The 14,839-nt window shown below is 41.8% G+C and overlaps 1 protein-coding gene across 1 annotated transcript in view; it reads right to left on the bottom strand.

Annotated features, from left to right (window-relative positions):
• The window catches only part of LOC107107020 (schwannomin-interacting protein 1-like), a 207,625-nt gene that overhangs the window by 33,856 nt on the left and 158,930 nt on the right, over positions 1-14,839 (bottom strand). Inside the window, exon 4 of the mRNA XM_015407231.1 lies at positions 4,179-4,297. Within this exon, the coding sequence (XP_015262717.1) occupies positions 4,179-4,297 (119 nt within the window). The remainder of the gene's footprint in view (positions 1-4,178; positions 4,298-14,839) is intronic.

The following is a 14,839-nucleotide window of genomic DNA, read 5'->3' as shown; positions in this document are numbered from 1 at the left end:
AGTCCAGGCCGGCAGACGAGGCCTGGACCCTCCGTCCACCGCTTCCCCCCGGCCCCTGTCCACAGTCCAGGCCGGGTCCCTTCCCCCCCTCCTTTTTCTCTCTCTCCCCTCCCAACATTCTCTCTCTCACCCACTCTGTTTCCCCCCTCTGTTTCTCTGCCCTTCTTCCTTCACAACTATCCTTCCTCCCATTCACTCTCTTTCAATCTCTGTCTTTCTACCCATCTTCCTTCCTTCCTTCCTTCCTTCCTTCCTTCCTTCCTTCCTTCCTTCCTTTCTCCCTTCCTTTCTTTCCAAATTACTACCACTAACCCCACTCTGTCTCCACCCCTTTTCTCTCTTTCCCCCCTATCTACCTCTGTCTCTCTCTCTCTACCTCCTCTTCTCCATTCCTCCCTTCCACTCGCCCTTCCTTCCTATCTAGGGCCCGTCGTCTACCGCCACGACGGGCTTTCCTTACTAGTTAGTTATAACTCTTTAAACTTATTTTGAAATCAATTTTCCCTCCACCCTCCCAGTTCAGATTTAAGAAAGAAACATTCGACTAGCATGGTTTGCTGTATCAACTGGTAAATCTAGCGCATGGAGTTGTCATTCACATCAACACAGAGGCTGTATTTGAATTCAAGTTTCCCCTAGAATCGATCCATGATGATAAGGCCATCATTGGCTACCATGTTCATATCTCTCCTGTTTAACCGGTGTTCCACATTGTTCATATTGTCAGGACCTGGGATATGGGTGGTCAGACATGAATGTAGGCTGGGAGGGTGTGTTATCCATCCCCAAAGTCTCCAAGGTAACTGACTGGATCTATTGGCTTGAACTGGAACTGTGGGATGTGAAACCACATTCTTAAATACAAGGCCACTTTAAACGTTGCAAAGTCATTGTGTTTTCTGGGCTCTGAACCAGACGTTCAGTGGGAGTTTTGCACCTCCCAGCCTCACACATGCTCTTTTCGCCTCACTACTGGGGTGTGTGGGCAGAAAGAGCTGCAGCTTTCCCTTATGTACTGTTCTGCCTTATTAAACTGACTTGTGGAATAGGTATTGGCTCCGTTTGCACAACTATATTACTTATGTGACTACCTATACATTTTCCAACAGAAACCTTTGAGGCCTGAGAACAGAGAGTTTCTGATAGCTAGATGTGATAGTGGCAGACCAGAGCTGCCTGAATCAGGCTGTTGCCAAGTCTGTATTAAAAAACAGGGCATGGGATGGAAATTAAAGCACAGAAAGAGGTAAGTGGCAAGGGAATGCCTTCCTCCTCCTCATATACTTTCACCATCTATTTTCAGTCAAGACTAGAAGCAACCTCTCACAGAAGGGGTTAGTGTCTCCTCCTGATGCTTCATCTCCCCACATGCCCCTCCCTGTACAGAAATTTGGTGTCACCCATGTGCAGATGTCACATCTAACTTGGCTCTCAATAACAGACCACAAAATTCCTGGTTGAAGCTATTCGGCTATTCACTATTCATTGATTCATGCACAGAAAACATTCTGGGAAATTTGAGATGCACCAGACTGCTGTTACTTCAAGAGAGCCAAATTTATCTTTCTTTTTTTTTTGACTTCGCAGAATTCTTTGGCTTTTTTTAATGCTGGAAGATGCCTCCCATATCCGTTTGCCCTGTATGTTTCTTGCCACAAAACGCCATCAAATACAAAAAGAAAAGATCCCTACTAAATGGAAACATGGCTGGAGCTACCATAAATAGCATTAATTACACCAACTTTCAACAACATGCCATAACAGGATCACAGCACACTGAGAACAGTTCCACCTTGGTGCTGTTTTCTCCTCTGAACTTCCTGATTCACAACTCAATCCCATTCCTTAGCACTGGCAGGGGTCGTATTATAAGACTTGTGATACATAACCAAAAGTAGGTATCAAAAAGTTTCCAAGTAATGTTGATAATTTTATCACTATCCAGACTTTACACCATAAACATTTTAAAACGCTGAAGGAATTATCAGTTACTGAGATCAATTTAAGGTTCTGGTTATCACAGACAAAGCTCTGAATGGACTAAGACCCACATACTTGTAAGGACTGCCTCTTGTGCTGTGCTGTGCTATGCTATGCCAACTTTCCCTATCCAAGCAAAGCTTCTGGGAGTACAGGTCCAGGTTCAAGGTTCTGGTATTGACATTCACGGCCCTAAATGGTCAGGGTCTGGGACCTATGTACATTTGGGACCACCTCTCCTGGTATACCCCCAGAAGAGCACTGTGCTCTGCAGATCAAAATCTATTGGTGGTCCCCGGCCAGAGACATCTGGCTGTCCTCAACCAGAGCCAGGGCCTTTTCTGCCCTGGCTCCAACCTGGTGGAACTCTCTGCCATATAACACCTGTGCCCTGTGGGACCTGTTACAGATCTGCAGGGCCTGTAAGGCAGAGGTGTTCCACCATGCGTTTGGTTGAGGACACCGATGGTTCCACCTGGCCCTCCACCCCTCCTGTGAAACAGTGGCATTGCCAGCTTCTCTTGCAGCATCTCCAGCTATATTTCTCTGTTACTTGTTTTTCATTTATGCTTTATGATCACATTGTACACTGCTCTGAGCCCGGCTTGCCAGGGCAGTGCGGCTGAAAAATACAATTAAGCAAACAAATAAATAAATAACAAAAATAAAGATGCCACCCTGCAAATGGGCAAGATCAGTAGCTGCCTGTTCAGGTGCATCCTCAGTGGTAGCTCCCAGCTTGTGGAATGGCCTGCCTGAGGCGATCAGGAAGGCTTCCATACTGCTGCTATTCTACAGAATGTCTTGAAAGTTCAAGAGTGCTTTTTAAAAAAGGGATTAGAACTATAGTAGAATGAACAGCCCAGGAGGGCACCTTTATAATGGAACAGTCCATTGCAATGATTACTGAAGGTATCAACGGTCTTTACTGTATTGTCTTTACCTCTGTTATTCACTTTCTGAATGATTTATACTTTACCTGCCCTTGATAATTTGTTTTTCACATTGTTCCCTAATCCTAGTCCTATTGCAAATAAGTGGGTCCTAGATCAAATCCAGCCTGAATTATCCCTGAAGCTAAAATGACTACATTTAGGCTATCACATTATGAGAAGACAAGAGTCACTGGAAAATACAATAATGCTAGGAAAAGTTGAAGGCAATATGAAAAGAGGAAGACCCAACATGAGATGGATTGACTCAATCAAGGAAGCCACGAGGGCCCTCAGTTTGCGAGACCTGAGCAAGGCTTTCAATGATAGGACGTTCTGGAAGTCACTAATTCATAGGGTTGCCATAAGTTGGAAGGAACTTGACGGCACATAATACATGGTCCTATTGAATAGTTTGTTATTCTCTTATGTTGTCTGACTGCACTGTTTATATCCTGTAATCCACCTTGAGTCTCAGCAAGAAAGACAGACTATAAATAAAGTGAATAAATAAATACACTTTATTGACCTACTGGACCCACTGGTGGACCTCCTGATGGCACCTGGTATTTTTGGCCACTGTGTGACAGAGTGTTGGACTGGATGGGCCATTGGCCTGATCCAACACTGGCTTCTCTTATGTTCTTTACAATATATATGTTACCTCTCCTAAATTCAAGCTGGTTTATACAGAAGGGTAACACAGGTTTTTTTTCCTCCCCAACACTTACACAGGTTCCAACACAGTTGTGGAAAATGTGCAGTCAGAGAAGCAAAAGTAAGCATGAAATTCACATAAAACTTTGGAAACATTCAAAATTGATTCAACAGTCCAGGGGACAGCTTGCTTTGCGTGCAGAAGGTCCCAGGCTCATCCCCAGTAAAGGGATCTCAGGCAGCAGTCACATGGAAAGGCCTCTGGACTGAGATCTTGGAAGTCCACCACCAGTTGGAGCTAGATGGATCAATGCTCCTGGCTTGGTAATACAGCAATTTCATACTTTCATAGGATGAATAACCATAACAAACAGATGTCACTAGAAACCAATGGAGATGCAAAGCTTGCAAAAATCATGCTCAGCATGGCTGAAAGATTTTTTTCCTCTGTAGTTAGCTACATTATGAATGGTTAGGATGCTGAAGATAAAAGCCACACGCTTGCCAAAGCCTGGAACTCGGCTTTATACATGTAGTTCAAAACTCTCTGATATTATGCCACACATAAGCTATAAAAGTGAGAAGCGTTCACGATGGCATTTCACTCACCGAGAAGAAAGACTTGGCTTGCCACTTTTACTACAGCTGGTATAAATTCCTGGGCCATCATCAAAGAAACTTCCAAGCGCCAGCTTTTGCCTGATAGACTCCCTCTCATTTTTTTGAGCCTAAAGAAAAGGCAGAAGAAAACAATTATCATCAGCTCACCGCCAACAAACCACATTCCTGAACATCAAAATATTAAAGATGAGCAGAACCACAGTCATAACTTTTACTGTACAGTGAGATAATTTATTCCACAAATCCTTTTCAAAGTTCAGTAATATAGGGTGATTTTCTTCAGCTTTATGATACACCCCAAATATTTAAGGGTAAGATTTATTTTTCAGCCTTCAGGGTTATATTTTAGTGACTGCACTTTCTAATTATTGCTACCACAAAGCCTAATCTTAAACTCTTTACATTTGCTTGTAAAATTTTAAAAGCTATAACAAGATATTGTAGTGTATAAATTAATATGAGGTAACACTGGTTGTCATCACAACAAAAAACTAACCTCTATCACCCAGCTAAATGAGTGTTGTACTTCTACTGAGAATCACCAAGAGGCACTTACAATATATAACTGATGAAAACAACTATGTGCAACAATGAAATGTCTAGGCTCCATGGCACCCTGGCACTTGGGATTTGTTGAGCTCTGCATTCATGTGCATTAAATATTTGCCACAGAGAATTCAACACTTGGAGTTGATCATGGCTGTAATCTGTCTGAAGAACAGGTTTTTAAATGAACTTGTTGAACCACCAACTAGCCCATGAATGCTCCAGTAAATAATTGTCCTTCTCTCCACATCTTTCACCACTGGTATCCTTGCTCCTTCCAAACGACTTCAATTCCTGTTTACCACCTTTTATATGCCCAGTCTCATACCCTTAAATCCTTTGACCCAGTCCAAGGTCATATCTACAGTATAACCATAATACACCAGAATAGTCATGATGACTTCCCTCAAAGTATCCTGAGATTTATGAGTATTCTCCATTCAAGATTATTAGCCCATTATGGAACTACACTTCCCAGCCTTCTCTGAGAAGAGGGTATCACTGTATAGACTGTAGTGTAAATATGCCCTTAAAGATTTCCCTATTGATCACCAAGTTAGTTTTTAAACCTTCATGTCTATACTAAAGTCTCAAGATTAGCAGAATTCATTCACACTGTTATAGAAGAGTAAGTAGGCTTTTGTACCCTTTTTTCCTCTACTTTAAAGAGTCTCAAAGTGGTTTACAATTGCCTCCCCCCCCCCAAACACCACAGGCACCTTATGAGGCAGGTGGGGCTGAGAGAGTTGAGACAACTGTGACTGGCCCAAGGTCACCCAGCTGGCTTCATGTGGAGGACTGGAGAATCAAACCCAGTTCTCCAGGTTAGAATCTGCTGGTCTTAACCATTACACCATGCCGACTCTTTGGCACAGAAAGTGCCAAAGGTAATACTTTATGGAAAATTAGGTGCATTTACAGTTTTGATTGTTTAAAAGATATATAGCACAAGAAAAAAGGTACCAGTCTCTGTACACTCTAGAAGTTGGTTCTAGTGAGCACTCCATCACTCTCAGAAGCTGAATGGGTATAGTCAAGCGTCTAGACCACGTACTTGGTATACATGAAGGCCTAGTTTGATTCCAAGCATGTCCAATTGCGAGACTGGACACTTGATGCTTGGAAAGAGTTTGGCTATAGAAACATTGGTCCAAATTGTTCTAATGTAATTGCTTAACACAACATGCTTTAATGCTTATATAGTTTTGTAACTGCTAGAAATGGACATCACAATGTTTGATCTGAAATAATAACAGTAACTCCATCTTAACCTAAATCCTGTTGTCTAACATTGAGCCCCATCTGTATTAGCAGCAGTCATTAGTGATTGCACTAGCTTACTACAGCTAACCAAATGCTTTTCCTCCCCCCTCCTAAGGAACATCTTCATCACTGTATGGAGCTTCACAACATCTGGCAGATACCTTTTCTGTCTCAAAAAGGGCAGGGGCAACCATACCAAACTGCAATGCGAGGGAAAAATCAATAGCCTTAAAAGCACATTTGCTGAGCTTAATAAACTGGTATATTCGTTTTCACTTTGCCATGAGTGCTGCTGTAATGTAGAAAGAAACCTCAGCGGGCCACCCCTCATTAGATTTTTCATCCAATCTATTACATTGCACTGAAGAGGCTTCCCTCTGTATCACCACACTTTACGAACCCTGAAAAATGTCAGGTTGAAGAGTAGGTAAATACACAAAGAAGACAGCCACGCAGGAAACAACTACAACACTGATCCTAAGCAGAGTTATGCCCTTCTAAGCCCACAGAAGTCAATGGGTTTGGAAAGGTGTAATCTGCTTTAGGTTGCACTGCAGGTCTCCCTGGTCTGAGTCCAATACTCTTCCCACGACAACACAATATGCATGAGCCCCATTTATGAAGAAAATTAACCTCTAAAAAGTTTATAAATATACAACAGCAGAAGAGTAACACAAAGGGTAAAATTGGATGCATCTTAATTTTACAAGATCAAAAAAATAGAGGGGAAAGATCTTGGTATATACCAACAAAGAACAAATGACTCCAAACAACTGTTCTTAAAAATTATACCAAATATAAGACATTACAGGGTGTATGCATATGAGCAATAAATGACCATCTATAGCCATGTCTGACTAAATATTTTATTAATTAATTGAATTATTTACATTCTACCTATAGCTCAAAGTCACTTACAAGTCACAATAAAAAACAAACAGAATAAAATAAAGCCCCAAATAATTCCACTCCCGGAAGGATGCCTGCAGTCAATGCCCCATTAAACATCCTGGAAAATAAAATAGACTTGCAATGAATATCAAGTCACATTTTCTTTCCTGATTTCAGACTCATCTTACTATTGTTAAAGTTTCCATGCATAACTTTCTCCATGTATTTTTTTAACCATAGCTTGAAGCTTCATGTTCTTTGGTGTTATACATATACAATTTCCCCTGAAACACACATGTTAATAATAAATCCTTAATAATAAACCCTTAGCAAGATACCTAATCTGATCAGTTTTAACTCTTCCCCCCTATATCTTCGGGTATTACAGGGTGTTAATAATCTACTACCTCTGGACATTCCTACAACATCCAAGAAAATCTCCATCATGTCTAGTAAATTGTTTTAAGAGCAAGGTACCACATACAAACAATCTTCAGATAGGTTCCCTTAAACCTATACCAAGCAAAAAATGGTCAAAATCTGAAATACAACATTAAATCTTGGGCAAGGCCCCTTTGCCATTGTCTTTTAAACTGAACAGTTCCTGTATGTATTAATTCCAATAAAAGTTTTATAAATAAATAAATAAATCCTGACAGTTGATAATCTTATCAACAAAGACAACCTCAGATTCTTCCATTGAGCCAGATTTCCCTTTATTTTTTTCCACTACTAGGACATGATTATACTGATATCACTTATTCAAGTAATCCTTCAAGCATACTTCTAGATATATCATAATATATTTAATTCTGAGTTCCAAATTATCAATAATTCTTGTATAATATTGATTCAGGTGAGTAGCTGTGTTGATCTGAAGCAGTAGAACAAAGTTTAAGTCCAGAGGCATCTTTAAGAGCAACAAAGTTTAACTCTGGGTATAAGCTTTCGTGTGCATGCTAGGAAATTAAACTTTGTTGGTCTGAAAGGTACCACTGAATTCAAACTGTGTTCTCTTGTATAACACTGACAGCCCTATTATGGGGCCAGGACACCCAAGCAAGTCCGAACTCAGAAGCTAAGCAGAGTTCAGACTTGACTGCAAGAAAAAAAAATGGTTTACTAAAAGGAAGTATCCACTATTTAAATATAAAACCTTTGAAGTATAAGAGAGATTCAAGTCAACTCTTTTTCCTTGCTTCCCTTCTTTGAATTATGAACCACATCAAACCTAAAGTTTCTCAGCCTCACCAATTTTGAGTCTCACAAAGTGAGACTCTTCAGTTGCTCTAATTATATCTGAAGAGGTTTGGCTGGTAGTGACATAACTGAGAGTGGCATTTGGTCCTAAAGATGAAAGGAAAAGATAAGACACATTTGGGGTGAAGCATGCTTGAAGTAGTTCATAGCAGCAACAAGAATTCTTAAAAATACATAGGTGCACACTGGTCAACAACACAAAGCTGCTTGCATTTTGTTTGGAGGATATACATGTGGGAAGGGGAGCAATTAAATACTGGAATTCCAGCACATTCCAGCAATTTCAGTGTACATTAAGGGCAAGAGGTCACCGTTTAGGTTAGGGGCACTAACATGTTGGTATTTATGGCCTTAGATCATCCAAAGCCTTCATTTATCACACTGAGTTCACAACAGGATATTCCAGAGTTCTGTATCACAAAGCATCTTTACTATTAGTATATTCATGCGTACAGGACTGAATTGTTAAGTATGAGAGTCCCGCTACTAAATTCTGAAACGTTATATGAGAACCACAGAGTATTTTAACCCCATTACTTTAAAAAGGCCCTGACCTGGATGGCCCAGGCTAGTCAGTTCTCATCACATCTCCAAAGCTAAGCAAGGATGGCCATGGTTAGTACTTGGATGGGAGACCCACCAAGGAAGCCCAGGGTTGCTATGAAGAGGCAGGCACCTCTGTTTGCCTCTTGCCTTGACAACCCTACAGGGTTGCCATAAGTCAGGTGTGACTTGACGACACTTTCCACCACCGCATTAAAAAGAAAGTAGAATACAGATTTCATTTTCCAAAGTCTTGTAGCAGGTCTCATGAATTTTATTTACATGAATTGCTTATAGGGAAGGTGCTTGCAGAAATGCAGTCTAGATGTTACCATGATCAAATGGGCAATGAGTCCTCTGGAAGTGGTGGAGGGAGTTGCTTCAAGAGATTGCTCTAAACCAGGGATGTCAAACATGCGGCCCACGGGCCAAATCCAGCCCCCACAGGGTTTGTATGCAGCCCACAAACAACTGGCTGTCGTCTGCTTCCTTCTCCCTCTCTCTTGCTCCTTTCTGCATCACAGCTTGCTTTGCCAGGCTTTCTTAATTGCACAGGAGCTACAGAGCAAAGCCTCTCTTCCCTCCATTGGCTGAGGCTCCTTCTCCTTTGGGGAGGAAGAGAGGGGGAGGAAGAGAAGAAAAGAGTGAGAGCTTGCTTTGCCAGGCTCTCTCAATTGCACAGCAGAGCTACTGAGCCAAGTTTCTCTTCCCTCCATTGCCTGAGGCTCCTCCCCCTCCTCATTCCCAGGGGAAAGGAGGGAGAGTGTGAGCTTACTTTGCCAGGCTCTCTCAACCACACAGCAGAGCTACTGAGCCAAGCCTCTCTTCCCTCCATTGGCTGAGGCTCCTCCTCCCTTGGGGGGAAGAGAGGGGGAGGGAGGAAAGAAAAGAGCAAGTGCTTATTTAGCTCAGTCCCCTCAATCACACAGAAGAGTTACAAAGCAGCATCTTTAAGATGAACAGAGTTTTATTCAAGGTATGAACTTTTTGCCTTTCTACAGAGAGAGAGAGGGAGGGAGAGAGAGAGAGAGAGAGAGGGAGAGAGAGGGAGAGAGGGAGAGGGAGGGAGGGAGGGGAGAGAGAGAGAGAGAGAGTGAGTTTTGTTGGGCTTGTTATGCCAGGGCTCTCCTGGGTGCAGCTGGGTTCCCTTCCTCTTTTTCACTGTACTGACACCCTCATGATCCAATGGGAACTATTTAGATGAGGAATAACAACAAGACAGTGAGGTGGATTAGGCTGAATGTGTATGTGTCCAGACCAAGTTCACCCAGCACATTTCTTTTGTAGGGTGGGAATTTTGAAGTTCAACTTCCCAGAATTTTGAAGTTCAACTTCCCAGTACATGGCTGCCTCTCTATACTTGCACTGCCTCATAGGAGTTGTTATTTCTCTGGGGAAGACTATAGATTTGTAGACAAACACATAGCCCTCACTACATGTCATGATGCCTCCACATGTTCTTGACCAACACACAAAACAACTTATGTACAAAAGCTTGCAATGCTCAGCCATTTCATGTTTTCCTCTGGGTCTTAGGTTCAAAGCATTGACCATGAGATCTCTGTAATGAATGTCAATTAATCAAAAGTAGGTTTGCAACTTACAGATACATACCTGAAAAACACTTGAACAGCATACTCTAGATTGCTACAGCACAGACATTGTCTACAGATTTTGACACAATAATTCTGAGCAGGAAGTGTCAGTTATCAGAGACTGTCAAATAAACAAAATATTGCAAAAGTGCTAATATTTTAAGCATGTTTTATTTTAAGTTAAAAAAATCCTTTGTTTGTGTCCCTTATAAAGTTTATATTCCCACTAGTAAAGGTAAAGGTATCCCTTGCTCAAAAACTAGTTGAATCCGACTCAAGAGGGCGGTGCTCATCTCTGTTTCCAAGCCGAAGAACCAGCGCTGTCCAAAGACGTTTCTGTGGTCATGTGGCCGGCATGACTAAACACCGAGGCACACAGAATATGCTGTTACCTTCCCACCAAAGCAGTACCTATTTATCTACTCGCAATTTCTTGCTTTCGAACTGCTAGGTTGGCAGGAGCTGGGGTCAGAAACGGGAGCTCACTTTGTCACATGGCCTAGGGTCTCGAACTACCGAGCTACAGACTTTCTTTTAGGACACACATGGCCAGGCTGGGCCCGGCCAGGTCTCATTTATGTCAGATCCGACCCACTAACAAATGAGCTTGTCACCCCTGCTCTACACAGAGACCAACTGGATGACAACAACAGATCCTCAACTGAAGCTTTTAGGCTGTTTTGTCTTTAGTTCTAATTACCAGCCCTACCCAAAGCAGCTCCAAAACAACTAAGTGGCTCATAAGCAATTAGACATTTTATAACTGTTAAGAACATAAGAGAAGCCAATATTGGATCAGGCCAATGGCCCATCTAGTCCAACACTCTGTCACACAGTGGCCAAAAATACCAGGTGCCATCAGGAGGTCCATCAGTGGGGCCAGGACACTAGAAGCCCTCCCACTGTTGGCCCCCAAGCACCAAGAATACAGTGCATCACCTGTCCCAGCCTGTGAGTTCCTATCTATACCTTATGGCTAATAGCCACTGATGGACTTCTGCTCCATATGCTTATCTAATTCCCTCTTGAAGCTGTCCATGCTTGCAGCCGCCACCACCTCCTGTGGCAGTGAATTCCATGTGTTAATCACTCTTTGGGTGAAGAAGTACTTTCTTTTATCTGTTCTAACTCAACTGCTCAGCAATTTCATTGAGTGCCCACGAGTTCTTGTATTGTGAGAAATGGAGAAAAGTACTTCTTTCTCAACCTGTTCTATCCCATGCATAATCTTATAAACCTCGATCATGTCACCTCTCAGTTGTCGTTTCTCCAAGCTAAAGAGCTCCAAGCGGTTTGACCTTTCTTCATAGGAAAACTGTTCCAACCCTTTTATCATTCTAGTTGCCCTTTTCTGCACTTTTTCCGAAGCTATAATATCCTTTTTTGAGGCGTGGTGACCAGAACTGCACACAGTACTCCAAATGAGGTCGCACCATCGATTTATACAGTGGCATTATGATATTGGCTGATTTGTTTTCAATTCCTTTCCAAATAATCCCCAGCATAGCATTGGCCTTTTTTATTGCCATTGCACACTGTCTAGACATTTTCATTGAGTTATCTACTACAACTCCAAGATCTCTCTCTTGGTCAGTCTCTGCCAGTTCACACCCCATCAGTGTGTATTTATAGTTAGGATTTTTGGCTCCAATGTGCATCACTTTGCACTTGGCCACATTGAACCCCATTTGCTATGTTGACACCCATTCGGCCATCCTTGACAGATCCTTTTGGAGTTCCTCACAATCCTCCCTGGTTGTCACCACCCTGAACAACTTCGTGTCATCTGCAAATTTAGCCACTTCACTGCTTACTCCCAACTCCAAATCATTAATAAACAAGTTAAAAAGCATCGGACCAAGTACTGATCCCTGTGGTACCCCACTACTTACCACCCTCCACTGAGAAAATTGCCCATTTATACTCACTCTCTGTTTTCTATTAATTAGCCAGTTTTTGATCCACAAAAGGACTTGTCCTTTTATCCCATGATTTTTGAGCTTACTTAGGAGCCTCTGATGAGGAACTTTATCAAAAGCTTTCTGGAAGTCAAGGTAAACAATATCTATTGGGTCCCCCTTGTCCACATGTTTGTTCACTCCCCCAAAAAACACTAACGTGTTAGTGAGACAAGATCTTCCCTTACAGAACCCATGCTGAGTCTGCCTCAATAGGTTTTGTTCATCAATGTGCCTACTAATTCTTTCCTTAACAGTTTCTACGTGTCCTTTCACTTTCTTCCTCACATGTCCCCTCATATCAGAGAAGTTACTCCTTTTAAAGTTAAAAGTGGTTGTGTCAGACTTTTTGGGCAACTCCCTATTTATACAAATGTTAAACTCAATAACATTATGGTCACTGTTCCCAAGTGGTGCAATCACTTTTACATCTCTCACCAGGTCTCTTGGGTGTTACTTAGGACCAAATCCAGGATCGCCTCTCCCCTGGTAGGTTCTGTGACCATCTGTTATCCATTGGGAGACTCCTTCCTTATCAATTAGGTGGTTTACACAAACAACAGAGTTTCCTTTTCTCAGGTTATAAATACTACTCCGCACAGCCTTCTACACCATTCTTTTCAAAAGAGGTTTCCTAATCTTTTCCTTTCATTGTCCACTGTAAGAGCCAATATCCTGTGACTAAACTTGTAGTTTTGCTCTCTCCCCCGCCTCCAGGGTGACATTCAAGCAAAACAAAACACCCTGTCTTGTTCATCTATTAGCTACTTTACAGAGCCTGGTATGTCTGGGACTATATGTAGGTCAATTCCTAGCACATGCTCCAGTGACAAACCCCCAAATTTCCTGTGTGTCCTACCACAGACAAAAAGTTTAAGGTAAATATTCACTAAGACTGTGCACCTGGTAGAATTACTGGGCTCTGAAGCCATTGCATTCATTATGTTAAAGGAATACACAGTCATGGGCCCTAATTCTCTGCTGAATGATTGTGTCTCAGTATATTCAAATTTATTTTTATTTATCTATTTACATTATTTATAGTCCACCTTTCTCACAGGGACACAAGGCGGATTATGCATAGTGAGTCAGTATAATCAACAAAATGGGACATTCAATCACCAATGCATTAGGATTTTAGAAGACTGGAACACTAGACAGCCACATTTCCCCAACAATATGAACACAAGCACATCACAGCATAAAGGAAGATGACAGTCTAAATACAAGTGGTGTTATAGCACTTTCAGTTAATGCTGAAAGTAACGAGACAGCAGAAATGGTATTGTTAGTGAGATTTAAAATGGTGGGCACAAGTGTAACCTTTTGGCTGCAGCAAAAATCACAGCAGGGAACCCGGGCACGATCAGAAAACCATTTTATGAATGTTGTTTGGTTTTTTTAAAGAAAGAAAAGTATACACACTTATGGTTTCATTTTTCAGTATGTGGTAGCAGGGGTCACTGGTTCTTTCCAGCATATTAGAAACCCAAATATTACACCTGTTTACTAGAGGATTGAGGTTTTATGCTACTGACTCTGGCATTTAAACAGCAATTAAGGAAGCTGGCCAACCTGTCTAAGGGTCTGAGTAGCCATTATAGTGGGCTTGTAAAGATAATGACCAAATACTTAAACATAAGGCTGTTGCCTTGGGCCACTTCTCTACTTGCTAATCAACAAAATGTGTGTTTTTTTTACTTCTACATATTTGAATAGTCATCAGTGTTTGAGAATACAATTCCATGACCAGTAAAAGACTAATGGTTGGATGCTTTGCTACTTGAATGTAAAGACAGTGAAAAATAATAAGAACACAACAGTATTTAGATGTAACATAGTCAAATGACTGAGGAACAGAGTTTGGGGGAGCTCTGTGGGATGCAGCAGGAGGATGGAGGCAGAAAAGTTCTGATCTGGAGCCTGAAGTGTCTTCTGTTACCAAAAATCAACCTTTGGATCCAGCCTTCAGTGTTTGGATATCTGTGAGGAGGGCCATTATTTAGAATACTGAAGGCAGGTGGCCTCATTTTATATAAGTAATCAAATTGAATATATAAGCCCTTCCTTTCTTTGAAACATGAATGAATGTTCCCAGCATTATTTCTACTACTTAGACCTGTCTTACCCCTAATTAGAGGTCACAGTATTCTACTGTCTTCCTCAAAAACAAAGGTAGATGGCTTGCCTAACTCTTTTACATCTAGAAATAACACTACACATTTACAACATAAAAGATCAGGACAAACTTTGCAAAAATGCTATGCACATCACACTGAGGACTAGAACAGGTTTCTCTAGCCCAGCAGTACCACCTGCTACTAAATCATCTACATTGGACACAATCCTGTCCCAATTCGATAACCCAATTTGATTTTTCCACTTAATTCAGTTGGAGGTGGATTACATCCACTGTCAGATCAGTAATAACCAAGGATTGGATCTCATTTAAAGCTCTGCACACACAATGGGGGAGGGGAGAGCAATTCCCCCCTCCTGCAGTGGCCTTTCCCCTCCCCCTTATATTGCTGGGGGGGGGGGTGTCCCTCATCCCCCAGGACATATCTCTGGGAATCTTTTGAGAAGTCATTTC

Source organism: Gekko japonicus, unplaced genomic scaffold, assembly GCF_001447785.1.
Source record: "Gekko japonicus isolate JY-2015 unplaced genomic scaffold, Gekko_japonicus_V1.1 scaffold17, whole genome shotgun sequence".
Lineage (NCBI taxonomy): Eukaryota > Metazoa > Chordata > Lepidosauria > Squamata > Gekkonidae > Gekko > Gekko japonicus.
This window is presented reverse-complemented; position numbering and strand designations above follow the sequence as displayed.